The sequence below is a fragment of the Vulpes lagopus genome, chromosome 18, assembly GCF_018345385.1.
Source record: "Vulpes lagopus strain Blue_001 chromosome 18, ASM1834538v1, whole genome shotgun sequence".
In the NCBI taxonomy this organism is placed as follows: Eukaryota; Metazoa; Chordata; class Mammalia; order Carnivora; family Canidae; genus Vulpes; species Vulpes lagopus.
Genome location: NC_054841.1, coordinates 42,365,326 through 42,392,313, shown reverse-complemented (window position 1 = coordinate 42,392,313; position 26,988 = coordinate 42,365,326). Strand labels below are relative to the sequence as shown.

At 53.7% G+C, this 26,988-nt stretch overlaps 2 protein-coding genes across 4 annotated transcripts in view; one reads left to right on the top strand and one right to left on the bottom strand.

The window, feature by feature from the left end:
- The window catches only part of RRBP1 (ribosome binding protein 1), a 65,816-nt gene extending 49,396 nt beyond the window's left edge, over positions 1-16,420 (top strand). Inside the window, exons 8-24 of one of the 3 annotated variants that reach the window (XM_041732662.1) lie at positions 909-1,047; positions 2,931-3,109; positions 3,254-3,279; positions 6,274-6,364; positions 7,164-7,256; positions 9,171-9,263; positions 9,344-9,427; positions 9,586-9,675; positions 10,312-10,404; positions 10,803-10,874; positions 11,448-11,543; positions 12,144-12,227; positions 13,669-13,776; positions 14,460-14,543; positions 14,745-14,843; positions 15,288-15,431; positions 15,857-16,420. In XM_041732662.1, coding sequence (XP_041588596.1) covers positions 909-1,047; positions 2,931-3,109; positions 3,254-3,279; positions 6,274-6,364; positions 7,164-7,256; positions 9,171-9,263; positions 9,344-9,427; positions 9,586-9,675; positions 10,312-10,404; positions 10,803-10,874; positions 11,448-11,543; positions 12,144-12,227; positions 13,669-13,776; positions 14,460-14,543; positions 14,745-14,843; positions 15,288-15,431; positions 15,857-15,892 — 1,611 coding nt within the window. In that variant the 3' untranslated portion in view covers positions 15,893-16,420. Of the gene's footprint in view, positions 1-908; positions 1,048-2,930; positions 3,110-3,253; positions 3,280-6,273; positions 6,365-7,163; positions 7,257-9,170; positions 9,264-9,343; positions 9,428-9,585; positions 9,676-10,311; positions 10,405-10,802; positions 10,875-11,447; positions 11,544-12,143; positions 12,228-13,668; positions 13,777-14,435; positions 14,544-14,744; positions 14,844-15,287; positions 15,432-15,856 lie in introns of all 3 variants that reach the window. The other 2 variants (XM_041732661.1, XM_041732663.1) reach the window with 2 other exon arrangements.
- A 4,292-nt stretch (positions 16,421-20,712) lies between these two features.
- Positions 20,713-26,988, bottom strand: part of DSTN (destrin, actin depolymerizing factor) — a 37,207-nt gene continuing 30,931 nt past the window's right edge. The window contains exons 3-4 of the mRNA XM_041733138.1: positions 24,556-24,632; positions 20,713-21,959 (exon numbers count right to left, since the gene is read on the bottom strand). Of these exons, the coding sequence (XP_041589072.1) occupies positions 21,850-21,959; positions 24,556-24,632 (187 nt within the window). The 3' untranslated portion in view covers positions 20,713-21,849. The remainder of the gene's footprint in view (positions 21,960-24,555; positions 24,633-26,988) is intronic.

The window sequence follows — 26,988 nt, the reverse complement described above, 5'->3', positions numbered from 1 at the left end:
GGAACTGAGAGGGATAATTTGGTATGTACTGACTTTGATGTGAAGCAGGTCTGCCCATACCAGTGAGATCAGAACCACTGGCCTGGGCCTGGCCATATTATGTTTCAAAGGTTTCTGGGTATTTCTGCTGCTTCTGGGGCTGGGACCTCCACTCTGGCCCCCAGCTTTGACCATTATGTTGTGCCATTTCTAAGGACCAGGGCTCTCACCAGTAAACCCCAAATTCTGAGCATCTCCAGTCCTCATAGGCCTTGGGCTCCCATCCCAGCCTGGGGCCACTGAGAGTCCTGTCTCCCCTCTGATGCCAGAGCTTCTGGGAGTAGCCACCCACAGGTGGTGAGGGAAGGCAGGGCATGTGGCTGCTTCCTCTGCTGTCCTGGGGTTAACAGTGAGGCAGCCCTGGTGTCTGCTGGGGATTTCAGAGCCTCAGTGTCCCTGTCCATCACATGGCCATGACCATAGTACCCGAGTCATGGCCTGGCTGGGCATTAACCATTCCGATGCCCACACGATGCCTAGAATAGGGCTCTGCACGGAAAAAGCTCAACAAATGTGAACCTTAAAAGGGCCCATGTAGGAAGTCTGAGTTAGACTGGAAGTTTAGGTTGTGGGAAGTATCTTTGTGTCACACTGAATTCAAAAGGGGGCTGCTGCTTTTTAGCAACCAGGCTTCTTCACTTGAGGCCCCTGCCCGAGAACTCCCTTTTCAGGGGCCAGGGTGGGTGTGGCCTCCTGGAGTTTTGCTGTGGGTGAACTGATTTCAGAAATCCAGGGGCGTTTTATAACAGTTGTTGGGGGGCAGGTGGCAGGATGTGAAGAGCTCTCTGTGTCTGTGACCTCAGAGCCAGCTGAGGGTCCGGCCTCCCTCCAGCCTCCTCACGGCCCTCTTGCCTCTGCCCGGTCCCCAGGCATCTCACAAGGAGAGTGAGGAGGCCCTGCAGAAGCGCCTGGACGAGGTCAGCCGGGAGCTATGCCGCTCCCAGACCAGCCATGCCAGCCTGCGGGCGGATGCCGAGAAAGCCCAGGAGCAGCAGCAGCAGATGGCTGGTAAGGGGCTCCCAGAGGGCCCGCGGGTGTGTGCCAGACATGGGTCTACACAGCACCCTGGCCCTGCTGCCAGGCCAGAGCCTATAAAACAGGCCAGCCCTGTTGGCGAGTGAGGGCAGCATGGCATCCCTGACTCTGCCCCTCACGGAGTCGGGAGGTGGGGATCACACCCGGCCAGGTGAAGCCTGGACACGGGTGGGGGCAGAGTCACCAGGACTAGGTGCCAGGGTGGAGTTTATGAGGATGGATGCAAGGGGCAGAATTTGCGGGCTGGGCTTGGGCGTTAGGGTATGGAAGGTGCCACCAGCTGGAGCCACCCTTGCTGTGGAGCCCAACCTGGAGTGGTTCTGGGTGAGCTGCAGCACCCCAGAGGCCTTTGGGACTCCTTCTGGACCTTTCTGGCTTTTCTGGCTCACTCAGCCGGGCCTAAGAGACCAAGTTCCAAAGGGGGGGCCTGTGGCCTCCCTAGGCCTACAGGTCACCTTCACAATCAGAAGAGCGTGGCGAAGTAGGGACGTGTCAAGGGCCCCTGGAGAAATAGGGCAGACAGGGCTAGCGACAGCTCCATAGTCACTTGCTCACAAATATTTTCTAAGTGACTGCCACAGGCTGAGCACGGCCGTGGCACCCAGTGCTTGGCCAGGAGTGAAGCTGTGGCAGCAGGAGAGACAGACATATGTAGATGGCTGTGCATCAACTAGTCATGTAGCCTTGTGTTCTACAGGCTTCGAATAGCCAGCATAACCTAAAGCAGGGCTCATTGCGGTTTCTCTGAAGAGCTGTGCATGGGCTCTCTCATAACTGCTCAGCTCTGCTGCCCTAAAGCGAAAGCAGCCCTAGACGATGTATAAACAAACACACCTGGCCATGTTCCAGTAAAGCTTTACTTAGGGAAACAGATAGTGGGGCCAGGGGTGGGCCTTGGTCCTAGTTTGCTACCCTCTGCTCTAATAGGCCAGGTGTGGCTTTAGATTGAGTGGTCAGGAAGGCCTCTCCAAGGCAGAGGGAATGTTCAAGCCAAGTCTGGATGACGGGAAGGTGCTGTTCTCATAAAGACCAGAAAGAGGAAGAGATGGCCAGCACAATGTCCCTGAGAATGGGAATGAATTTGAACTTGGCCTGTATAAGACACAGATGCATAAAGTCAACAAGCATGACTAGAACAAGAAGGCAGTTGGCCAGTGTGGGACCAGATGGGCAGGGCCCAGGTCACCCTCTCTGTGAGGTTGGGGTGCTGTGTGTGTGTGGTGGGAGTACTCAGGGCATCTAGGACAGGGATAGCATGACCCCCCGGACTTCTGGATGCTTTGGTGCTGGGTGGAGAAGGGACCAGAGGAGCAGGAGTGGCCTGGGAGCCAGGGCTGAAGCTTTAGCTGTCATTCTGTCTAAAGGCAACAGGCTGGGCCCAAGTGGCCACAGGGGTGCTGGCCACAGGGGTGCTGGTAGATGTGGAATCTGTCGGCCTGGTTGGCCTGTGGCAAGTGGGGGTGTCGGGGGAGTGGAGCAGCCAGACCAGGAGCCTGGGGTGGTTGGCGAGTGTGCTGGCTTCCATTTGCCTAGGCAGAACTCAGCTGGTACAGGCCCACACCCCAGAGAACAGATGTTTAGCAACTGCAGCTGGAATCCTTTTTGGATTTCCAGTATTCTCCCATGAGGGATCTGAAGGCATCTCATTCTACCCTAATGTGTCCTGGAGAGCAAAGCCAGCATGACTTTGTCTATCAGCTAGTAAGATGCCCCCATGGTCACAAGTATGTCTTACCAGCCTAGGCACATGGGAGGCAGGGGAGGGAGCCCTGGGTGCTGCGTGCTGAGAGGAGGTGGTGGGGGTGTCCATCCTAGTGTGACCTGCCCCTACCTACCCTTGGTGCCTGTTTCCTCAGAGCTGCACAGCAAACTTCAGTCCTCCGAGGCGGAGGTGAAAAGCAAGTCTGAGGAGCTGAGTGGTCTCCATGGGCAGCTCAAGGAGGCCAGGGCCGAGAACTCACAGCTCATGGAGAGAATCCGGTCCATCGAGGCCCTGCTGGAGGCGGGCCAGGCCCGGGACACCCAGGATGCCCAGGTCAGCCTGCAGACAGGGTGGGGGAAGACCACGGAGTCTATCCTGCCGATTAAGAGGGCTGAGAGTGGATGGGCCCTGTCCTGACTAGTTGCCACAAGGGGCCAGTCTTATGGTGACCATGGCACTGTCTGTCTCTCGTTTCAGGCCAGCCAAGCGGAGCATCAGGCCCGGTAAGAGGAAACGGAACCCTGAGCACAGGGCAGCCAGGACCCCAGGCTAGGGCTTTCCGCGGGGCACACAGACCCCCGGGGAGGAGCCCCTTCAGAGGCCCATACATTTCCCTGCTCCCTCCAGTGGCTCTGAGGCCAGGGAACAGACCTGGGCAGCAAAGAAGGCATCCTTGCAAAGAGCTCCATGCCTCCTCCTGAGGAGCGAGACTTATCTGTGTTGAGAGTGGCGGATGCCTCAGCCAGGGGTTCTGGACCTACCTCCCCCTGTCTGTCCCTCCATTCATGTCTCAGATGAAGGACTAGCTAGTCAAGAGAGTCTCCCAGGCAAGGGTTTTTAGGCACTGGGATCATAAATCAAGTAGCAGCCATGGTTACACATCCAGATGGAGAACCTGGCGGGGTCACTATTTTTTTTTTAACACAGATTGGTGAGGTCTGTGCAATCCAGAGCTAAGTCACAGGATTGTCCATGAGGTAGCTTCACTGCTGGCAGACCATGTTTTCTCGGTGTTGGTGGCTCACCACCAGGCTGTGCTCGGGGGACTGTTGTTTTGCTGTTGCTAAGACTGGGGCTGACACCTGGGCAGGCTGGCTTGGGTTAGGGGGCTCTGAGTCCTTGGGCCGTCACCTCTGGAACGTGCACCCATGAGCAGATTTTCGCAGACTTGGGAAGTGGCTCCCAGCTGCCGTGGCCAGGGCTCCACAGGGTAGCCACGTGGCAGGGAGGCGTGAAGGGTGCCCTTCATCCCCATGCAGTGGTCATACATGTCCCAGACCGTCAGCTCACAAGTTTCCCTTGTTCTGGCCAGTTCTCTTGGCTGCTGCCAGTGAGTCACCTCCCCTGTGCCTCCGCAGGCCATGGCCCGAGTTTCTTTCTTAGCCTCAGGCTCTGCATTTGGGGGCAGAGGAAAGAAGCCAGAGAGCCTAAGATGCCTTGTGGGAGACCCAGAACCAAACCCTCCTTGTCCCTTCTCCTGCATGGTGCTTTGCAAAAAGCTCAGGTGGACTTCGTTTCTCGTGGTATTTGTTGGAGTGGAGAGAATGTGTTTGATTAGGGTTTTTCATTTTTTGTGGGTTTTTTGTTTCTGCTCCTGTATTTTGAGATCAGATCTTTGGACCACACAGCAGACATGTAGAGTACTTAAGTCACATTGCAAATATGGTTAATTCTAATTTTTTGCACCATGCAGATGTGTTTGGCACAAATTGGTTTTTGAAATGTCCTTCTGAATTTATCAGAAAATTGTGTCAAGGTCTGGCCATCCTATTCTGGGTGGAGATGAGTGATCCAACCCAGATGTTCTAGAACTCAGGCAGTGGCCACCAAGGGGGTGATGGTAAGCATGTCCTTGCCATCTGCCTGCTTCTTCCTCTTCCTCCTCAGAATCTTGTTTTGTGTTTGCTCATGGGCTGGTTTACCACAGGCTCTTCGTGGTGCGGGAGGCTTGCGGGCAAAGTTGTGAGGGATCCCAGCACAGCTTTAAGGGTGGGGTCAAGGTTCCTTGGCCCTGAAACCAACACCCAAGGAGTCAACAACTGATTCAAGGCCTTTTTTTTTTTTTTTAATAATTTTTTAATTTTTATTTATTTATGATAGAGAGAGAGAGAGGCAGAGACATAGGCAGAGGGAGAAGCAGGCTCCATGCACTGGGAGCCCGACGTGGGATTCGATCCCGGGTCTCCAGGATCGTGCCCTGGGCCAAAGGCAGGCGCTAAACCGCTGTGCCACCCAGGGATCCCTGATTCAAGGCCTTTACGAAAGCTGGTTTTGGAATAACAAGGCGAGACAGTGCCATGGTGGCAGGCCACTCCCAAGTAAGGGTGCGTGGGGCAGCTGGCATGCTCAACCCGCACTTAAATTGTTTTGTTTTGTTTTGTTTTTTTTTTGTTCAGCCCCAGGATGCGTTAGAATTGTGGATTTCAAAACATTTTCGACCATGGCTGGCCCATGAAAACAAACAGATCTGCAGGTCTTTATCTGGCTGTTAGTGACTCCCTGAGGCAGCCCCACCTCGTGGGCACATCCTTGGGCAGGGACTTCTTTCCTGATTTCAAGTCTAAGTTAATCACTTTAGATTGCACGAGTTCCTGGGACCTTCCCTGTCCTAAAGTTTAATGCAGAACCTAACATATTAAAGCGTCTATTTGGAATGTGTTCCTCAGAATGGCTAGTCCAGCTCTAACAGTGTCAGCCTCTCACTTTCTGGATGATGAGGATGATTGAAGCCACCCACCAGGCTCTTGAATGTGGAGAGAAACACAAAAAAGATGGGACTGAGCTCTCTCCCATGCCATGATGTCTGGGGGGTCATGTGGGTCTGATTCCCCAGAACCTGGGCAGAGACCTGAGGGAGGGGCCTTTGGGTCATAATAGAGTTAGATTTGGATGAAGGATGGTTCTGCTGTACCCACAGTGGAGAGCCAGTGGCCTGTCATGAGCTGCCGAGGGCAGTGGCATCCAGAGTTTTGTTGGGTGTGCAGATGACAGTGCCACATGAGTTGTCCAGCTCAGTAGTCCTCTGAGAAGGCCCAGACCATGTCTGTGGAGGACCCAGTGTGGCCACAGGGAGTCATGTCAGCTGACATGGTCTGTGAGCACAGAGCAGGACCAGGTTGAACAGGTGACAGGGTTCAGTTCACTGGAAGAAAAAGCATCCCCAAAACCTGAGTGCTAAGTGTCTGGGGTACATCCCTGCCCTGGCCACTGTGGCTGCTCTGACCTCTGCAGTCCCAACAGCCAGCGTCACAGGTAGAACTCTGGTGGCCTTTTGGGTCTGCACCCAGGCCCCTGGTCCTTGGAATGAGTGGAGAATATGGGGCAAGGGCGGTTCCCGACAGCTTGTGCCCTGTGAGGAGGTTGAGGGCAGGGGAGGGGATTGGCCCCAGCTGAGTGGCTCTGGGTAAGTGTCCGGGCAGCAGAAGGGGCATCCTGAGACGGCCTGGGGACACTGTGGGCCCTTGGAGCCCAGCAGTGACGTCACCATCTCCCTCTAGCCTCAAGGAGCTAGAGTCCCAGGTGTGGTGCCTGGAGAAGGAGGCCACCGAGCTCAAGGAGGCTGTTGAGCAGCAGAAAGTGAAGAACAACGTAAGTGTGAGGGGCGTGGCTGAGAGGCTAGGCTTGTGTGAAACCCACCCCTGACCATTCAGGAAGGGGAAGGGGCTTGGCTGCCTCTTTGTGTCCCATCATGCTATGTGGCTAGAAGCCTGCCTACTTCTGGGGGCTTCCTCTCCCCTTGGGTCCCTCAGATTCCCAGGGCTGATGCCCACTGGACGGGCCTGGGTCACATGGCCAAGCGTGGAGCCCCCTCCCCCACTCCCAGCCCATGATGGGGTTGGAATGTACCCTATGGTCTGGTCTGGGCCACATGGTTGCCTTGGAGCAGGGAGGCTGGTGTCAGGAACAGGGCACAGAGAGGTCCCATAGCTCTGCAGGGGTGCAGAGGGGCCTCTGCTGCCTCCTCCCCGTGGGGCTGCCCCTCATGGCACCTCACACAGCCCAGGCTCCCTGGCTTCCCCACCTGCTCTTCTCTGGGGGGCCCCACCTAGACCTCCCTGTGCCCCCGTGGCTAGAGCCAGCCGACGGTCAATGGTGGCGGAAGCCTCTTCTCTCTGAGTAGCCGGGCTGACCTCTCTTGTCACCTCCTGTGCCTCCTCTTGCCCTGCTGCCCTAGCCATTCCGCAGCGGGCTGCCCCTGAGGGGCCCCGCAGACACGGGCTGAAAGAGAGGGCATTTTGTCCCTTGCTGTCTCCCTGCGGAGTCCCAAGCAGAGTGAGGGGGCAGGTTCCTGCCCTGCTGAGCCTGGCCAGGCAGCTGTGGGGGGGATGTGTCAGCGGCTGCCCCACCTAGCCGCTCACTTTCCCATGTCTCCCCCCGCCTCCGCCAGGACCTCCGAGAGAAGAACTGGAAGGCCATGGAGGCTCTGGCCTCAGCCGAGAGAGCCTGCGAGGAGAAGCTCCGTTCCTTAACCCAGGCCAAGGTCAGAGTCCCCTGCTCAGACTCACCTGAGGTTGGTGAAGACCATGTGGTTTGTGGCAAGCACACAACGCACCAGCTGCGTGCAGAGCAGCCTTGGCCCCGGGCCTCGGCAGTGCCTGCCAGGCCCCGGGGCCAGCAGGTGATGTGCCCTGTGCTGCCGCTCCTTCCCCCTCGCCCCTTCCTCTCTCCCTGTCCTGGGCTTTGTTTCTCCGCTGGGCCCTGGCTGGGCCCTGGCTGGGCCCTGGCTGAGCCCTTTGCCATCAGGGCGCAGAGATGGTGAGCGAGTCCGAGGTCGGGCCATCCTGCTGCTGTCTCAGGGCCTCCCGGGTCCTAGCCCCGTAGCTTTCCTGATCCATCCCTGCAGTCGCCCTGGAAGGCAGGCTGGCTTTAGCAGCAGGCACTTGGGCCCTGGGGCCTGATTGGTCCTGCGCTCCATGCCGAGTGGGGAGTGTGGGGGGACTCCGTGTCTGGGGGCCCCACGCTGTCTCTGGAGTCCTGGGCCAGGAGCCAGCACCGAGCTAGCTCTGGCGGGGGACGTGGCCTCGGCAGCGGCGGCGGCCAGCACACGCCTCGCCCAACCGCTCTCAGCACATGTTTCCGACCTTGATGAAAGGCCCCAAGGGGCCAGCCTTCCCCTCTCAGCCTCACTCATGCAGAAGGAATGTCCGTCCTGTTATCGTGAGCTTTACAGGGGCTTTCGTGAGCCTCCCAGGAAGCCTGAGGGTTGTATCAGATGAGGCCCCAAGTTGGGGCAGGAGGTGCAGGGCTGGCCTCGGGTCCCGCTGTGGTAGCTGTACCGAGACTCATCGGAGGTGACCCGGGAGCCTGTTGGCTTGTGACCAATGCAGACGTGTGACAGGAGATGTTACCTGACTGCTCCCAGCCCTGCAGCCAGATAAGAGCTGCCCTCCAGGTCCTCTGGCCCTTGCCTTGGATTCCCAAGATCGGGGGGCCTGACAGGGGTCATGAGGTCAGGGATCCACAGCAGGCTGCCCACATTGGCCACCAGCATTGTGTGCATCCCTTGGTGAGCTGAGAAGGGTTCTCTTCGGAGACTTGAGTCCAGGTCAAGTAGGTGCTGTGGTCAGGCTGGGCGTCTGTTTGTCATGCACATTCCAGAACACCACTCGAAGGCTCTAATCCAGTCGGAGCTGTGATGTCACCCTCGGGTCTCTGGCCGTGGCACGATCGTGGTGGGGCAGCAGCAGGGCCAGGGCTGGGTTATGAGATGAGACTTTGTTTTAGCCGGAAGCCTCCCCGGGGTCTGTGGAAGGGGTTTTGTGTGCCCTGAGGGACACATGTGCTGTGCTAGGCTTCGCTTTATTGCCCTTTGAGTCCTTTTTCAGTCCCTTGCATGGGAGCCCTGAGGAGGATGGCTGGGGTCTGACTGGCACAGCCCAGCCAGGGCAAGTCAGGCCTCAGAGGAGACGTGCCCCCTTACCCCTCTGGGTTGGTTCCTCCCTCCGCAGAGCAGGGTTGCTGATCCTTGCCCCTTTTGGCTGGCGGGAGCCCCTGTGTGGTGGCTCCTAAAGCACCTCCCCCTCTGTTGCCTCCGTGGCCCCCACAGCAGCTTGGCGGTCTGCACGCATGCATGGGCGCATACTTACGCGGAGAGCTCTAACACTGGGAACTGATTGTGGGTGGGGTCCGGCGGCGGGTGTCAGGAGCCTGCACCGGCCACAGCTTGCCATCTCCATCCAGCAGAGCCGAGAGCTCTCAAAGCTGACCCAGGCAGGCCAAGGAGACCAGAAACTGCCACTGAGCTTGAGCCCCCCCCCAAACCACCAGCCCCAGGCAGCCACCAGCTTCTTGATCCTGTCCCTCCCCCAAGAGCTGAGGTGGGGACAGGCATCTCCACCACCGGTCCCCTGGTAGCCCTAAACCATGCTGACTGCCACCCTCCCCGTGCCTGCAGGAGGAATCCGAGAAGCAGCTCAGCCTGACGGAGGCCCAGACCAAGGAGGCCCTGCTGGCCCTGTTGCCGGCTCTCTCCAGCTCAGCCCCCCAGGTAGGAGGCGAGGCGGTTCCCGGGGGCCCTGCTACCCATGGGGAATGTCTGTGGGCCCCACTTTGCACATGTTGTTGCAGAGTTACACCGAGTGGCTGCAGGAACTCCGAGAGAAGGGCCCGGAGCTGCTGAAGCAGCGGCCGGCTGACACAGATCCGTCCTCGGTAAGCATGGGTGGCGACACACACCCTTGCCGAGGTCCCCGCTGTCGCATTTGCTCCCCTCCCCTTGTCCCAGGAGGAGAGGGTGCCCAAAGTTGTCTTACTGGGCAGCTGGGCAAAACCTTTGTGCTTGGCCAACTGGAGCCCCATTCTGCCCTTAGGACCTGGCTTCCAAGCTGAGGGAGGCTGAGGAGACCCAGAACAATCTGCAGGCCGAGTGTGACCAGTACCGCACCATCCTGGCAGAGACGGTAGGGCGTGAGGGGCGGGGCCTCACCCAGGCTCTGAGCTGGGTATCCTTCAGGGGGGCTGCTGGGAAAGAGTTTCCAGAGCCTGCAGGCAGGAGGCAGGCCAGGGGCCCTCGGGGAAAGAGCTCTGGGCTTAGATGCTGGCTCCATGTGACTTTGGCCAAGTCATTGCCCCCCAGGGCCCTATTTCTTGGGCTGAGTGAGGTGCTCAGACCTTCACTGCTTCTGAGCTGAGGAGAGTCCTGGGCTGCGGGGTTGGGGCTGGAGGTGCAAAGACAGTGATGACATGAAACAGACTGGGAAAAGAAGAGGTGAGCATTTGGTTGCTGGCCAGCTGGAAGCTACTATCTCTGTGACTTCAGGAGCCATGCTGGTGGCAAATCCAGTGGAGACAGAGTCCTAATGGCCTCTTGGGTCACAGACCTCATTCCCTGGCATGGCCCATAGTCTTTGCACACTGGCCCGAGCCCCCACCTCCAGGACAGGCCCACCTTTCTCCCCACATGACACTGTGACAGAATCTGAGCTGGGCAGCCAGGCAGCCATCCCATAGAAGCCAAGGGACAGGTGGCTGCAGTTGTGTTCATGAGGGGCGAGGTGTCCAGGAGAGGGCCCCGCCTCAGTGTCCCATTCCTCCAGGAGGGCATGCTCAAAGACCTGCAGAAGAGTGTGGAGGAGGAGGAGCAGGTGTGGAAGGCCAAAGTGAGCGCCACGGAGGAGGAGCTTCAGAAGGTACCTGAAGGGCCCTGAGACCCTGCCCCAGATCAAGGACACAGGTGTCACTCTGGGGGCTCCCCCTTCCCCAGGAGTTCAAATACAACTTACCAGTGACGTACAGTGAGGTCAGAATTTATCAGAACCAGGGGGAAAGCTGATGAGGTAGTCACATGGGTCTCTGGGAGACAGGAGGTGACTCTGCTAGGTTTTGGTGATGCCGCCTAAAGTGCGACCATGGAGGACAGCTGAGTCTTCTGCCCTAAGAGCCCCCCTACACCCCAAGGAAGACCACCTCACACCTGAGGTGGGCGGGCACCACTGGGCTTCCTGGGAGGGGGCCCATCCCACTTGGGTCTGGGGACCGTCCCCTTCCAGGGGCTGGTGTTTGATGGGGCCTTCCCATTGCTTGGCAGTCACGGGTCACAGTGAAACATCTCGAAGACATTGTAGAGAAGCTAAAAGGAGAACTTGAAAGTTCAGAGCAGGTAGGTGCGGGGCTCTGCTCCCAGGGCTGCTCTCTTCATTACAGGGGCTCCTGGAGTTATTTTTCCTTCGTGGACCGTGTGTCTTGAGAGGCGTGAAGGGGTCTTGTCAGTCCTGCTTTTCCTTTGTGAGAGCCACTGACAGGCTTGGAGGGCCTGAGGCAGCTGTGGGCCTGTGTGGAATGTGCCCAACCCTGGGGCTTTGTGGCTTCTGTAGTGGCCGTGTTGTGGGATGGGTACGAGGTGGCCCCAGTGCTCCCTGCAGACACCCTATCAGCCCTGGCTTCCTAGAGGGTGCCCCTGGCCAGCAAGGAAATTGAAAAGCTCTCCTCTCATCCACTGTGGAGCATGAGAACACGTCTGGCCCAGGAGAGAGCTGGAGTTTGGGAAGGTGCTTTGCTGCCAGGGACTCGTCTCTGCCTGTCCTTGGTTGGCCTGCAGGCGACAGGCCACGGGTGGTCTCCCAGCCCTTACCCCAGGGCAGCCAGACTTGTTGCCCCGTCACCCTGTGGCCCATGGTCATTGACTCCTGCTGGCCCCGCTCGAGGCCTCTGACATGTACATGTGTGTGTCCAGGTGAGGGAGCACACCTCACATCTGGAAGCAGAGCTGGAGAAGCACATGGCAGCTGCCAGCGCTGAGTGCCAGAGCTACGCCAAGGAGGTGGCAGGGGTGAGTCTGCCTGGTGGGGTCTCTGACCGCCCTGAGTCTCTCGTCCTCCCCTGGCTCTGGCTAACGTGAGCTTAGAGTCTGGGTTCTCAGGCCTTGGGCCAGCTGGGCGGAGGATGTGTATGGCACGGGGCAGATTGCAGAACGACAGCCCCGCAGACAGGCTGGCATGAAGCCAGGTCAGCCTGACAATGGGAATTCTCTCCCCAGCCTGGGGACACCCAGGGTTTCAATCAGACACTGTGCTTTGACTGGTCAGAAGCAGAAAGCACTGACCTACACCACCCCCAACCCCCCCCCCCCCCCCCCCCCCCCCCCCGCCCATGCTGGTTTGATCTCACACTTTTGGCTTGTTTTACAAGACAGTCTGTAAAGAAAGATCCAAGCCTGGCACATAGTGAACTCTGTCTTCCCTAAGTCTTCAAAAAAAAAAAAAAAAAACTCTCTGAGAGGCCTAGGAGCCCCTGCCTGGCCTGCTCTGCTCGGTCGTGTTCTTGGGTGGTGGGTGACTGGATGTGTCTTGTTAGCTTGTCTGTTGGGTGCTAACTCATAGGAACTGGTTTTCTCCTTTTCCTCATCGCCTGGGTCCATTTCCTCTCCAAGTTGAGGCAACTTTTATTAGAGTCTCAGTCTCAGCTGGATGCAGCCAAGAGTGAAGCCCAGAAACAAAGCAATGAGCTCGCCCTGGTGAGTGAGTGGTGGTGGTGGGGGGGGGGTTGGCCAGCGGTGCTCCTCCACCCTGTCAGAGGTAACGCAGCATGATGGGGGGAGGTGTGCACCGATTCGGTGTTTGGGGCAGGCTTCGACGGCCATGCTGAGGGGGCTCCCAGCTGGGTGCGCAGCTGCCAGGCCCAGTGCTCATGCTTCCCTTCCTGGATCCCCCGGGGCAATGGGAGCTCGGGGCCCAGGCTCAGGCCAGTCCAGCTCCCTGTGAGCCCTGCGGCTCGTCCAGCCTCCCCCTCCAGGGCACCCAGGGCTCTCCTCCCTTCAGCAGTGGCGCAGACCAGTGTGCTCAAACCTGCAGGTGTGCATGGAGGCCTGCTGTCCCCCGGGGCAGACTTGGGTCCTCCTCTGTCGTCATCAGCTTTGGCAGCTGACCCGCTCCCTGCCTCCTGGCGAGGTCACCCCGCCCTCCCCCACCGCTGGTACCGGCTCCGGGGCTGCAGCCACAGCCTGGTCTGCTGGATCTGCAGCCTTTCTGAAAATCTTGATCATAAACACATAGAAATTGGCAGACTTGGAATAGACACATCTGGTTTCTTGAGAGGATTCGGCAGGTCTGGCCCGTGGTGCTGGCATTCCCCCAGCAGCAGCCGCGGAGCTGTGAGCTGCCCCTGCCCTGGGGCGCACACCCTGGACCCCCTGGGACCGGCATAGGAGAGAGCAGGCACCAGTCAGGCCAAGTCACCTGAGCCCAAGGACCACTCACCAGAGCCACGGCCTAAGCCAGGTCTGGTTGGGGCCCTGGGTGCTGCCCAGGTTGAGGTCATGTGCAGAGTCAGACCTTACACACTTGAGATGGGGTCCAAGACCACCCACACCCCCGGGGAGCTCATACCGAGAGCCCACCACCCAGGTCCCCTGACTAGAACCTTTCCCAGAGCTTCATGGGGGATACTGCTGCTGCTTCAGATTTGAGGCCCCAAGGCGCAGGGGCCACCAGGTGTGTCCCCTGCTCCCAGCAGTGGACCTCTAACGTGAAGGCACCTTATTAGGCAAGTGTCCGCTTGTCATCTTTCCTAGACCCTACAGAGGGCCCTGAACAGTGCATCTGGAAGGGATCCAGGACCCGAGTGGTGCTGTTTGCACCGAGCCTGTCTGCCACCTCTCACTTCCTTTTCAGTTCCTTAGCTCTGGGAACAGAGCTCTGTGCTGTGTCCACCAGTGGTCATCTTGCTCCCAGGGAGGGCTCCACGGCTGGCCTTGGAGCAGAGCACAGGGGTGGCCCAAGTGAGGGGTCATGGTGCCGGCCCCCCGCCCCAGGGAACCTGCATGGGGACTCTGACACAGGTCACGGTTGCCAAACCAGGTCCCCCATAGAGCACCTGCCGTCCTCCTGAGGGGATCTGTGTGTGCGCACGTGTGTCCAGCTGTGATTGGCACAAACCCCCACCCCTTCCTGTTTCAGGTCAGGCAGCAGTTGAGTGAGATGAAGAGCCACGTAGAGGATGGTGACGTAGCTGGGTCCCCAGCTGCCCCCCCAGAAGCCCCCCCAGCAGAGCAGGACCCTGTCGAGGTTAGGGCGGTGAGCCGGGCCCCAGATGTTTGTCACTAACAGCCTGTGTGGCCCCCTCCCACCTGGGAAGGAGGTGCAGGCCTCCCCCCCCCACTCCGCCCAGCTAGGCAGCGCCCACTCCTGCCCCCCCACCCCCACCCCAGGTCCGGAGGGAGCCCCAGAACAGAGCAAGGGAAGCAACCGGTAGAGAGGTATCAGCCGCTGGATCCTAACAGCATGTGTGGGAGGGGTGACGGGGAGTGGGTGGCCAGGCCTGCGGTTAGGAAGCCGTGTCGGAGAGGGTGCTGGCAGGGTGCTGGCTCTCCAGACTCTCGAGCCAAGGGACGTGGTTGAGAGCCCTCTGCGGGAGCCAGGGCTGTCAGCACAGCGGTGGAGATGGAGCTCTGGGGCAGCCTCATCCTGTGGCCCTCGCTAAAGGTGCCTGGGGGCCACAGAGGTCCTAGCAGCATGTGTTCCATCCCCAGCTCTATCCCCAGGGCCAAGGCACCATCTCCCCACTCTGGGGCTTGGGGAGCGACAGTCACCTGCAGGTGGGCAGACACGGGTTCCCCAGCCAGCCAGAGGCAGGGAGAGGCTTCTAGTTAGAGCTAGCAGGTAGATCGTGCGGGAGCCAAGGTCCCCAGCCCCCCGCCCCCCTCCCACCCCGTGGCCTCCCACAGTCTGGGGGTGGTGTTCCCATGCAGCTGAAGACGCAGCTGGAGCGGACAGAGGCCACCCTGGAGGACGAGCAGGCGCTGCGGAGGAAGCTCACGGCCGAGTTCCAGGAGGTCAGGCCCTGTCAGTGCCGTCAGCATCAGGGCCATGGGGGTGCGGGTGGGGGGGTCTGCTGGGCCATCCGTGGCTACACTGTGGGTCATCTGGCGTCTGTGCGTGCGGCCCCCGCTTGCCCCCCCCCCAGCCTTGAACCCGTGCCTCTCCCTGCGGGGCATCTGGCATCCTGCCCACACCCTTCTGCCTTCCCCCCCAAGGCTCAGAGCTCCGCGTGCCAGCTCCAGGCCGAGCTGGAGAAGCTCCGCAGCACAGGGCCCCTGGAATCTTCAGCAGCAGAGGAGGCCACACAGCTGAAGGTAGAAGTGGGGCTCCTGCTCCAGAGTGGGGTCAGGAAAGGGGGGCCAACACCCACGCCCCACCCCTGGGCTCACCACCAGCTGCGCAGCCCCAGCTTCCTAGGTTGCTGTCTGGCATGGGAGGGGGAGGAGCCATCTTGAGGCCCCTTGATGGGGGGGGCAGGCTCCCTAAACTCCAGTGTCATACATGGCAGCCACTAGTCAGTGTGGCTCTGTCACAATAGCCTCAGTGCACCGTAGGACGTCTGTGGTGTCACAGGCAATGCTCCTGGCTGAGCTGGTAGCTGCAGCACAGACCCCTCTCTGGGGCAGCAGGGCACCACATCCTCACACCTTTGGAGGATGCCCAGTTCCCAGGCACCAAGGCCTCACAGGCACAGCCAGGTGGTCTTCTTGCTGTGTGCCACATGGTGACTCATCCCCTTGGACCCCTCTGATCCCCAGGAGAGACTAGAAAAAGAGAAGAAACTAACCAGTGACCTGGGACATGCTGCCACCAAATTGCAGGAGCTTTTGAAGACCACCCAGGAGCAGCTGGCAAAGGAGAGAGACACAGTGAAGAAGTTGCAGGAGCAGTTGGACAAAACAGTGAGTGCCCTGGCCCTGCCCACAGCCTTGGCTCCCCCATGACCCTGGGGTGGGGGTCCCAGGACTCCTGGGGTGCAGGGCAGACAGGAGACTAGGCCTGGGGGCGGGAGGTATTGGGGACAGACTCCTGAAAGCCGGGAGCAGGACACACAGCCTTCTGGGCCCAGCATCCACCCATCCACAGCTCCCTTGGGTGAGGGGTGCATCTCTGACACCTCCCTGCCCCACTGACAGCCATCTGTCAGTGCCAGGGTCCTCCCCAAGCTCAGGGACCTCCCTCTTCTGTGTCCTCTGCTCCACTCTGGTTCTCCGGCTGGCCATGCTGGGTGTTCTCGGGACTGGAGGTCCCCAGGAGTCAGGGGTGAGCGCTTGCCTCTGCTCCTTGGCCTCAGCCTCTCCCTCCCTCTGCCCACCTTTGTTCACAGGATGACAGCAGCTCAAAGGAGGGCACTTCTGTCTGAGTCTGCTCTTCGGGAAAAGAAGTTACCATTCAACTTACCAAAATGCCTTACACATTCCTTACAAATAAATAAACCAACCAACACACCGTTATCCAGGCCCAACCTCCAGTAGCTCTGAGAGAAGCCATGAGAGACTCTTAGAATCACAGAAATAGACCTTCCAGACCCCCTGTTTGTAAAAGAACCTTTGTCACATTTGATAAACACTATTCCCCAGGACCAGCCCTGGACCACCACCGAGCAGACGCCAAAGCCCTTACCAGCTCTGTGACAGACCCCAGGGTATGTGCTGGGGAGGCCGGGACGCTGGGTATCTGTATGTCAATCAGTGCAATTGTTTTCTTCCCTGGGTTGGGGGTCAGGAGGCGAGCGGCCTGGTGGTGAGTCTCCAGGGCTGTGGAGCAGACTGGAGGGGCCCAGCCCAGCCGGGGAGGCAGCAGCCCCTCACCCCCGGGGGAAGTTGCCAGCAAGAACTGATGTGTGACTTCCTGGATGCTAATGCCATTAAAACCAACATTGTTGCCCGGCGCTTTTCGTCTAGTCTGATCACTGGTGCTCTCCCACCTTGCCGCGGGGCCCGAGGAACACGGGAAGGAGGCTCCTCGGGGAAGGAACAAGTGTGCTGCTTGGCTTCCCTGAAGACAAGAGATCAGCAGCTGTCCTGGGCTCTGAGGCTCGTGGCTTCTGGGCTCTCCCTAGCACATTCTGGCTGTGGCACCTGGTGGCCAGGTGTCCATGCCCCCACCCTTGAGCATCTGAGGTTACCTGAGCAGGCCATGGGTGACCTAGGTGGTCATGTGAGGTGAGCTCTGTGAACAGACAAGGCATCTGTGCCCTGGCTGGGGTTCAGATGCTCATCTGTGCCTCAAGAGGATGGTCCGGAGCTGGAGCAGCCGGCTCACAGGTGCCACGACCCTCACATCCACTGTGCCTGTGGGGGCCCGAGCAGTGTGCTTCTTGGGCCGGGGGCATGGGGGGGCCTGGAGACCCAGGCAGCGTGTTCTTAGCCTCCAGCCCGTGAATCTGCATGAGCAAGACCTGGTCTCGGCTTCTGGGGAGTGCCTCATCTGTGGACCACCCAACCATGATGTGTGGCGCCCGTGCTGCAACAGTATTGGGATCAGGGTGCCGGGAATTTTGGGGAGGCTCCCCAGGAAATGAGCTTAAGCTGGAGTTTGCCAGAGCAGGAGGCATTTGTCAGGAGAGGGGAGGGCTCTAGACCCAGGGGAAAGCAGGTGTGGGGATGGGCGGGGAGGGCAAGCAGGCCCTGTGGAGCCAGGTTACAAAGGACAAGGCATCTGGACAGGTGAGGCAGTAGGAGCCATGAGATATTTAAGCGAGAGGAGACCATCATACCTGTTCCAGAACTCTGGAGGGGCTCAAGTGGAGAGGGGAGGCCCACAGGACTTGGGACGCAGGAGACTTAACGGGAGTAAGTGACGATACTGGATGCCGGCCAAGTGCTTAGCCTTGTGCTGGGTTCTCACATGACACCTTCCGGTCCCCACAAGAGGTACACCTGCTCCCCCTCCCCCCCAAAGAATCCCCATGAAAGTGAAAGCTCACCTAGTACAAGACAAGGCAGGTTTCAAACCCACCTCCAACATTTGTGTCCAGGCATCACTCAGCCTCGGGGGTCAGCCAGAGGGGAAGAGTTTTGGAGTCCATGGACTCCACGAACAGTGGCCAAGTCCCCCCGACCTGTGGCCCCCTTATTGTGTCTTCCATGTGCTCCAAGCATGAGGAACATGGACTCCGTGTGGAAGAACTGGCCTTAGTGGGGGTGGAGGGGGTCACAACGCCTTCTCCCATCAAGGCCAGTGGTACGGGGCTCTGGTCAGTGTGTACCAGACACCTGCATCAGAAGCGTCACCGCAGCCCTGTGAGCTGACATTTCTAGTCCGCTCCTCTCCCCCTGCCACGGTGACCACAGAATTGAGAACTGAAGGCACAGGAAGAAGGGTGCCTTGGGGCAAGAAAGGCAGGGGAGAGGCCTGGGGGTACCGAGCTGCCTTTGGGTGCTACACGGTGACAGCTGCTCCCCAGGTCCTGGCTCCAGCCCCATTCCCCGGACTACATGGCAGAGACCAGCTAGGGTATACCTGTCAGGAGGTAAAGGCCAGCACGACGCAGGCTGTGGGACCTCAGGAGGCTGACTAGGGGCTCCAGAAATGCCACCTTGGAGATGACCTGCAGCTCAAGCTCTTAAGAGCCCATCATCCGTCTGCCCCACCTGCCCCAGCAGGTGCCACACAGCCTCAAGGCTCGGCAGAGGGAACCCAAGTCTGCTAAGCAGCTTCCCTTGCTGCCGTTCCTGGGAAGGTTCCATGGTCAGGCTGGGGAAGACAGAGCCCTCAGAAGGTGCTAGAACAGGGGGTCGATAGGCCCCTCTGGTGTTCCTCAACGTGGCACAGATGCCTGGCTCATTGGCCTGGCCATTCTTGCAGTCCCTTGCTTTGAAGTTCAGCGTGGAAGCAAGAATCGCCCCGGCTGGGCTAGAGTACTTGTCAACGGACAGGCCCCGGTCTCCCCTAGGCCTGGCTTTACAGAGGCCCCTGCCCCCAACACCCCCCAACAGTGCAGCTGGGAGAATTCTGAGAACATCTAGTCTCTACCCTGCCCTTCAGAGGCTCCTGGACTTGACCCGAAGCTCCAGGGTCACGCAGCCCATGAATAGCATCTCCAGACCTGGTAACCCCATCACGCCAGCAGCAGCTATTTTGACAGCTTCACTGGTCATCTGCATGATACTCAGTAAAATGTACAAACACCAGGATGCCTGGCCTGTAGGCAGCAAAAACACAAGAGTTTAGAAACCACTAGACACCCTCCATAAATGCCTTCTCTCTGAGATTCACTCACAGGATTAGAAGCCCAAAAGAACGGTTTCCTCTCCTGCCCCAGTTCCAGCCTCATCCTTGGCATTGAACAAGACCTAACCTTAGAATTCCAGATGTTAGAAACAAAGAACCCTGGAGTATAATGGGAATAGCTAAGGGCCGCAACAAGAGAGACCCAAGCTGTGGTCCCAGTCCCGCCACTTACAAGTTGTGTGACCTTAGGCAACTTCCTTCTCTGTACTGCCCGCCAAGGGCAATGGCTACAGGCTTGTAAATCTCCCAGGCGGGCCCCCGGACAGACGGCCAGCCACACACAGCCCGTTAACTGGAATTTCACCCTCTCACAGCCACAATGCAAGGGTGGGTGATCTTTGAGCAACCAAGAGGTTAGGGGTACGAGTGCCCCCACCCTGCACAGTGAAAAGTCTGTTACTTTTGACTCTCCCATAAACAAATAGGCTACTAGTGACCTGAAGCCTCACCAGTAACAAACAGATCAATGCATCTTTGTGTTATGTGTATTATACACGGTTTTCTTAAAATACAGCTAAAGAAAATGTTAAAATCATGAGGGAAATACATATCTAGTCCTGCACTATTAAAAAAAAAGTCCACATATTATAAATGGACCCACACAGTTTAACCCTGTGTGGATCCCAGGGATCAACTATCATGACCCTTCTTGGAGCTGCAGCCCCACTGGAACTTGGTCTGGAGACTATAAACTATATTTCTGAAATGCCCAAATCATGAGAAAGTGATGTGTCCCTGGGCATATCCAGTCTGACACTCCAAACGGCAAAAAACCAGCCAAGACACAGAGACTGCACTTCCTATGTGTGGACCAGCCAGCACTCTGGGCAGTTCTGAAAAAAAAAAAAGGAAACCACTCGACTGAGCCTAATTCTATTATCTGAGTCACTGTGCTGTTTTCTCGGGAATTAATATTACCTGAAATAACAAACTTCATGGTCAAGCTCTGAATTTGTTAGCAGTGGCTTTATTTGCTTCTTTCCCAGGGCAAGAGTATCAGTAGACAAACCTTCACTCAGCCTTCCGCAGACATGCTTTTTTGTACTGTGTCTGCACTTGTAAAACTGTAAACATGTTTGCTGAAAGAGTATAACCTGCAGTTTTATTCGTCACCAGTGTTAGCTGAGGCTCTGATTTTGCATCAGGATTACCTGGCATCCTTGTTAGCAGGATTCTTAGGCCCCAACCTCAGGAATCCAGTAAGACTGTCTCAAAAGTTCCCCTAGGTAGAGATACAAGTAACTATTAGCATCTTCCCAGTTTCTGGTGTAAGAGCAGAGTGGTGGGAGATGTTTAGATTCTCTTACACCATTGTACCCTGTTTGAAATCCTCCCCATAGCATGCATCCTTCTCCCACCTCCCACTTCTCATCATCCCCAGCACGCCCCTCCACACACATGCAAATGCACACACACCAGCAGGGAGTGATGGTTATACAAGTAGTGCCACATGTCACAGAAGATGACTTCCTCCTTCTAGAACTCCTTGACCAAATACATGGCTCTATCTACATGGCTGATTCTTGAGTAAGGCAGCCTCGGCCTGCAACACTTCTTGGGAGGCCTCTTAATATACACTGTTGCTGAAAGCACTGCTTTGCAGTAGAGAAAATCAAAAATTCAGGATGAAAGAATGACAGCAGTCTATCAGTAAGCCAACAGCCAACACTGTCTTCTAGACAATTTTAAGAGAAGTATTTTGATAAAGTATAACTTTTCTGCCTCCCAAATAAATCAGGAGATAAAAGCCTGGAATGTGGATACAAATTTGGAGCAAGGAAAAGATTCCCAACCTTTTTATACCAACTTCCTCATTCAATAAGAGGAAGAAGGAACTGTGACCTTAACTCTAATTGTCTGAAATACCCAAACCTCCAGACCTCATCTCATTTATGGAAGGCAAAGTCCTTCCATCCCCAATTCCCATGTGAATAATTACACAAGAGGTAAGTTAAAAATGCTTCCTTTATTACATAAAGCCAATACTGCTACTTCTAAGTTCAACTGCGTGCATCTCTATATCGTTCAAAGTGTCATGCCTGTGATGTTAAAGACAATCACTTCCAAGTGTCATCAGGTAGTGGCTTCCTGTGGGTGTCATCCACAATCCCTGCTCCCTGTTCCACAGACATTCAACAACCTGTTCTAGGGAATGAGCAAGTTCTCCCAGGCCCCGGTGTAGACATAGACTCAAGGTTCTTCCACACTTTCCCGTGCCAGAAGCACATGACTCTGAAGGAGACAGTCAGAGATGCTGCAGGTGAGGTGCCCCAGCTGGTCACTAAGCCATTTTATCATCTTCATTAACGAAGTGTTGTGATCACAGTGGAGCCCTAATCTGCATTATAATAACAAAGGTATTGCACATTCTCCTGAGGACACACCATGATTTTATGTCCAAGATGCAAGGTCACTCTCCGAACAGTCTCCCAGCTACCAAGTGGAGAGCTCACTGCAGGTGCAGGGAGCTGCTTCCTGTACTCCAACTGCGTGCTCAAAATAGTGCTTTGCAAGATCAGCGCTGGTTAGAAGTGTGCACAGCTCTGAGGCAGTCTCCATCACACATATGCTAGAATTAAAAGACTGCCTGACTTAGTCTTACTGTAGTTAGTATATTAGTGCTGTTACACGTGGTAAGGAGATTTGTTTTCCATTATGCAGTTTAGCTCAAGAGAGAATAAAGAATCTGGGCCAAAATATAACCAGAGTATGACCAATTCTCTAAGCAAAAGAAACAAAGTAACTGCTGAGGTTACAAAGATGCAGTAATTCTCTTCATATGGCCCTTGTACTGTTTGGTGAACTGCACTATTAAAAATCATGAGTTTAACAAAAACCTTTACAAGCCAACTCATCAAAACAGGTATTTGGCCAATAAGAATTTAATTTCACACCAGTAACACTTTATATTTTAGATTTATTTAGGGCCATCTGCACATGTTTTAGAATATTTAGTTTACTTTAACAGATGACAAGACAGCTCCCCCTCAGTGAGACCCTGGCCTAAACATAGTTGCTTTACTTATATAGCAAGAGGATAACATTACACATGGAAGCTTTCGATTTGTGGCACTGAATGATGGTCTACACAGGGCATCCTTCAAAAGCTACAATTAAGGATCCACCTAGTTTTTCAGCAATACAAGCCCGATTGAGGTCTTCTGGCCCATTTGCTTGACATTCGTGTTTTATGCCTAGGGAGGAAAAACAACAATTCTGTTTAAGAATTATAGCAGTAATGCAACCTATTTCTCTATGACAGGAAACTGTTTTAAAACACCAGTTCTAATATGGATTGAACAGCTGAGGAACATACTACACAGTAAGGAGAATAAATAATCTGTAACTACATGCATCAAAATGAATGACTAACAGAACACTGACTAAAAGAAGCCAAACTTCATAAAAGCATAGTCTGAATGATTCTATTTGTATAACAGAAAAGCAGCCAAAGCTATTTTATGCTGCTAGAAGCCAGGGTGCTGGTTCCCCTGTGGAAGGACCAAGAGAAGATAGAGGGGCAGGAGAGGAGACTTCTGCAGTACTGGTTGTTAAATCAAGAAACCACAATTTTGTTCAGTTTGTGAACACTGACTTCTACAAAAAATTTATGATGCACACATTTCTAATCCTTGCTTCATTTTTTTTTTAAGATTTATTTATTTATTTATTAAAGACATAGAGAGAGAGAGAGAGAGAGAGAGGCAGAGACACAGGAGGAGGGAGAAGCAGGCTCCATGCTGGGAGCCTGACGTGGGACTCGATCCCGGGACTCCAGAATCGCGCCCTGGGCCAAAGGCAGGCTCTAAACTGCTGAGCCACCCAGGGATTCCCCTATTCCTTGCTTCAATAAAAAGTTAAAAAACTAGGTCTAGTCATTTTCTTGGTTTTTAAAATAGAAGTAAAAAATGTAAAATTCAATGTTTTGATTGAACAGTTGATTTTAGTCAATGTATTGAAGAATAAGAGTATTTACAACTGGCATCTCCTTTGCTCTAGAAAAGCTAGCTCTCCAGTGGTATTATACTACATATTTAAGAAATCTATCACAATGAAAATGATGTAAAATGTGTTCCTGATGGTTTTCTCAGAAAAATTACATCACCTCACTGCAGAATGAGCTCATTTAGGGAATGACATACACTAGCTTCTCTGTAAACAGCTGCTATTTTTTAAACAGCTGCAATGTTTCTGATCCTCCATAATTTTAAGACCATTTCTTAAGCCGCAGAAAGTACAGCACATCAGTTTTTGGACCACAGTTTTTGGACTGGAGAAAGCTAGTGACAATTTCTCTAGGGGAAAAAAAGCAGCAAGGTGACCCTCTTTTATGTCATCAGGTCAAGTTTACACTGGCTGTAGCAACTTCTTACTAAATAGGTCTCCCAAGGCAAGGGAAACAAGAGGAAAAATAAACTACTGGGTCTTCATCCAATAATTCCTTATCCTATACAGCAAAGGAAAGGAAACAATCACCAAAACTAAAAGGCAACCTTGAAAGTGGGAGAAGATAACTGGAAATGACAAATCTGAAAAAGGCTTAGTATCCAAAATATATAAATAACTTATATACATAGCAATTCCCTTTCCTTTACTGAAAGGCAACACAGAAGGATGGTGAGGGATCCACCGCCAACCTTTCTCATTTGCGCTGTGGCATGCTGGGGAGTCCTGTTAAGACATCAGTTAACCAACTGGTGAACACACTTCTGGCGGGGGATTGGGAGGGGGCGCTGCCCAGCGTCAACCCAAATGCATGTAGATTCTGACAGGCCTCATCTTAGAAGCAGGCTTGAAGGAAAGAAGTGAGAATTTTTGTTTTCCTAAAGTAAAACAAGCAAGAGCAAACCTGTTCTACTACAGGAATATAAAAACCAGCCGCAGTAAAAAACAAAAACTACACTGGGCCAAGCCCTCTGATCCTGGCTTGCTCAGTAGCTGGTTTGGAGCAAGCCATGGCAAGGAAAGTGGTGGGGCAACCTCTTAAACTGAGTTCACACAATCCAGATGAAGCCTCCCATTCTATAGAGGAGAGAATCAGGGCCCAATAAGCGCTTTGGGCCCGGGCCACACAGCAGTTAGGTGACAAGCTTAGCCCTTAGTGCAGGCCTTGGGGCATTTGCCTCATGCTCTTCCCATCATACCAACACTTCCTCCTGGGTGGAGGCAGTAAGTGTATGGTCAGGCCATCTCAACAGGATCCCAATCACCCCATGGCAAGTCAAAGGTAAGTGGCCAATTCAAGGGGTGAGGGTATGAGTCAGTTACCTAAAATCACACCATTCCAAAGTAAAGCTAGAGATAAAGAGTATCCTTTCCCATTTATGAATGTTTCCTTTTTGCAACTTTGTTTTGTCAACACATTCACAGGCAATAATAAATTCATTATGTAGTATGGCCAATGTAAACCAATTAATCTCCATATGCTATGTGAGAAACTCGGCAGCATACCAAACTAATTTAAAACCAGCCTAAACAAGTGATACAGTGATATGCATGCAATTGTCTAGAGAATAAGGATTTTTTTTTTTGTCTCCACCCCTCTACACACACAGCCCAGAGAATAAGGTTTTTAGACAGGTAGTTCAGTTCCAGGGTGACCAGCACAAGGCAGAAGACATGCTAAAAGCTAGGTTCAACCTTCCAGGTTTTCCTCAAAACAGGCAGCACTTGCCTTCTTTGTTACCAAGGCTCTTCAAAGGAAATAAGGTGCTTCTTAGAAAAGATGTAGCCCCCCATTCCAGGGGTTCACCACACCTCTAAATATTTGGAAGTAAATCTAATCCATACCTTGAAATTTCTTTTTGATTGCATCCTTGGAGCTTGCATAGATCATTTTACTTTTCAGAGGAGCTAGTTCTGGTGCCCTGAATAAAGATATGCCAAAAATGAAAAAAAAGATTTAGAAGAAGTACAATTACACTGTTAAACATTTGCATCCATGGTGGGGGAGAGTCCTCAGAATCTCCTGAGAGTTTTTATTTATTTATTTGAGAGGGAGAGAGAGAGGGAGAGCACGAGCAAGCATGAGTGGGGGGAGGAACAGAGGGAGAGGAAGAAGCAGACTCCTTGCTGAGCAGTGAGCCTGATGTGAGTGGGGCTCAATCTCCAGACTCCAGGATCATGACCTGAGCTAAAACAGATGCTTAATCAACTGAAACACTCAGGTACCCCTCCTGACAGTGTTTTGCTAACTACATAATTTTTCTATTTCTCCACCTCCTTGGAGACTTTCAAGGACAAGCAAACACAGAATGGCTCAGGTTGACTAAGGGGGAAAAAATTAGAGAACCACCAACTGAAGATCAGATTAACAGGGCCATAATAAAACAACACTGGATAATTGACTGTATTACTCAATTTGTTTTCTTTAAATTTACCCATTTTTATCAACAAAAGCTTGTGTTCAGATTAATAACAATCATCTTGTTTTTAAAATGCTTTTTGTTTAGAAAAAAGTTTCAGAAAGTACAGAGTAATCTGTAAATCAAGTATCTGCCACCCTGAATTAAGTAATGCTAGCAATTTTAGCATTTGAGCTTCAGATTATTTATAATATATTCTTTTTTAGAAAACAAAGTAGAAGTCCCCTTCTTAATCCTCACCATTTATGTCTATTCCAATAGACAAACAGCAAATTCTGACCACATGAGTACTTGCTTTCCATCTTAGTCTAACATAACAGAACATGTCACAAGGATGCTTTATAAGCTCAAGCCATTCAGCAATTATGCCTTGCCAATATTACTATTATCTTGTATCTATACAAATTGTAGTGTCTCCCTCCTCCTGAATGAATACTGGAAGCAGTGAAAGCTCCTCATCACTTTCTTCACCAGTAATATTGAAAAACAACCGACATATTAACAATGGTCAGAAAAATCTCATCCTATTCAAACTGCTGGTCCATGAATGGATCATTTCCCACTACGCCACCAAACCCCAGGCCTGCCTCTGCTCCATACTATTTTGATACACTCCTACATGGAGTGTAGTTAAATACTTTTAAACACCTAAAGCTTGCATTATCTGCCATATTTCTAGACCATTCCACAGTAATTAGCACCAATGGCTAGTGTGGACCTCATCTAGTCTACTCCACCCACAGAGGGCAGTTCTATTCCTAGGAACCAGGAACAGCAACCTCCATGTCTCTCAGATGCTTATTCGTCCCAACCTGAAGTTCCAAAGAGGGAGGCAGAGCCATAACCACCACCTGAGGTCTAGAAATTGCTTGAGCTGCAAAGTTAAGTGGGTACTTTCTTTACACAAAATAGGTCAGGGACAGGAAAAAGCATTAGCTGTTCTGATTTTAATCTAACCAAATTTTAAAAGCACCTTAAGTAAGAGCCATTCCCAGAGTCCTAGACAGAGCCTGTTATGGGAAACTCCTATAAGATTTCACATTTTCTTAAAGCAACAATGCAAAACAAAACACCGCATTAACACTGAATTTCCTTTTCTTCTTTCTACCACTATTTTCCAAATATTCTTTAATAATGATGTATTATTTTCACAGTGTGTGGGGAGGGGAGTATAAAAAACAGAAAAATAGTGCAAATGAAGTAAACAATCACCAATTTAAAAGCCTAAACCTTTAGCTGCTATATCTACCACTCAGCTGTAAATCTCAGAAGGGCAGGTGCTTCATTTGTTACAGCTGTTATCCCAGGCTTTAACACAATACCTGGAATGTGGTAGAAATAAAGGTTCAAATCAGGAATGTGCTCTTCTGAAGTCTCATTAGCTACTAACCTTATGTATGTATATAAGTTCGTGGCTCTCAGGCTTGCAGAACAGTGAACTGCCCCCAAACAAGCACCCTGACCCCACATTTATATCCCACACAGCATCTTGGTTTAATCAAATTTAATAAAGGCTTGCTGAAATGTAACTGAGGTATGAGCTACAGTTACCTTCCTTTAAACAAAAATTCTTTTGACCTTTTTTTTTTCTCTTTTGACCTTTAAAGGGGCCCTTCTTGCTCGTCTACACCTGAGATGGCTTTTTTTTTGTTTGTTTTTAATGTTTTTAAAGATTGTATTTATTCATTCATGACAGACAGAGAGAGAGGGGCAGAGACACAGGCAGAGAGAGAAGCAGGCTCCATGCAGGGAGCCCGATGTGGGACTTGATCCCGGGACTCCAGGATCACGGCCTGGGACCAAGGCAGGCGCTAAACCACTGAGCCACCCAGGAATCTCCACCTATGTAAGAATTTAT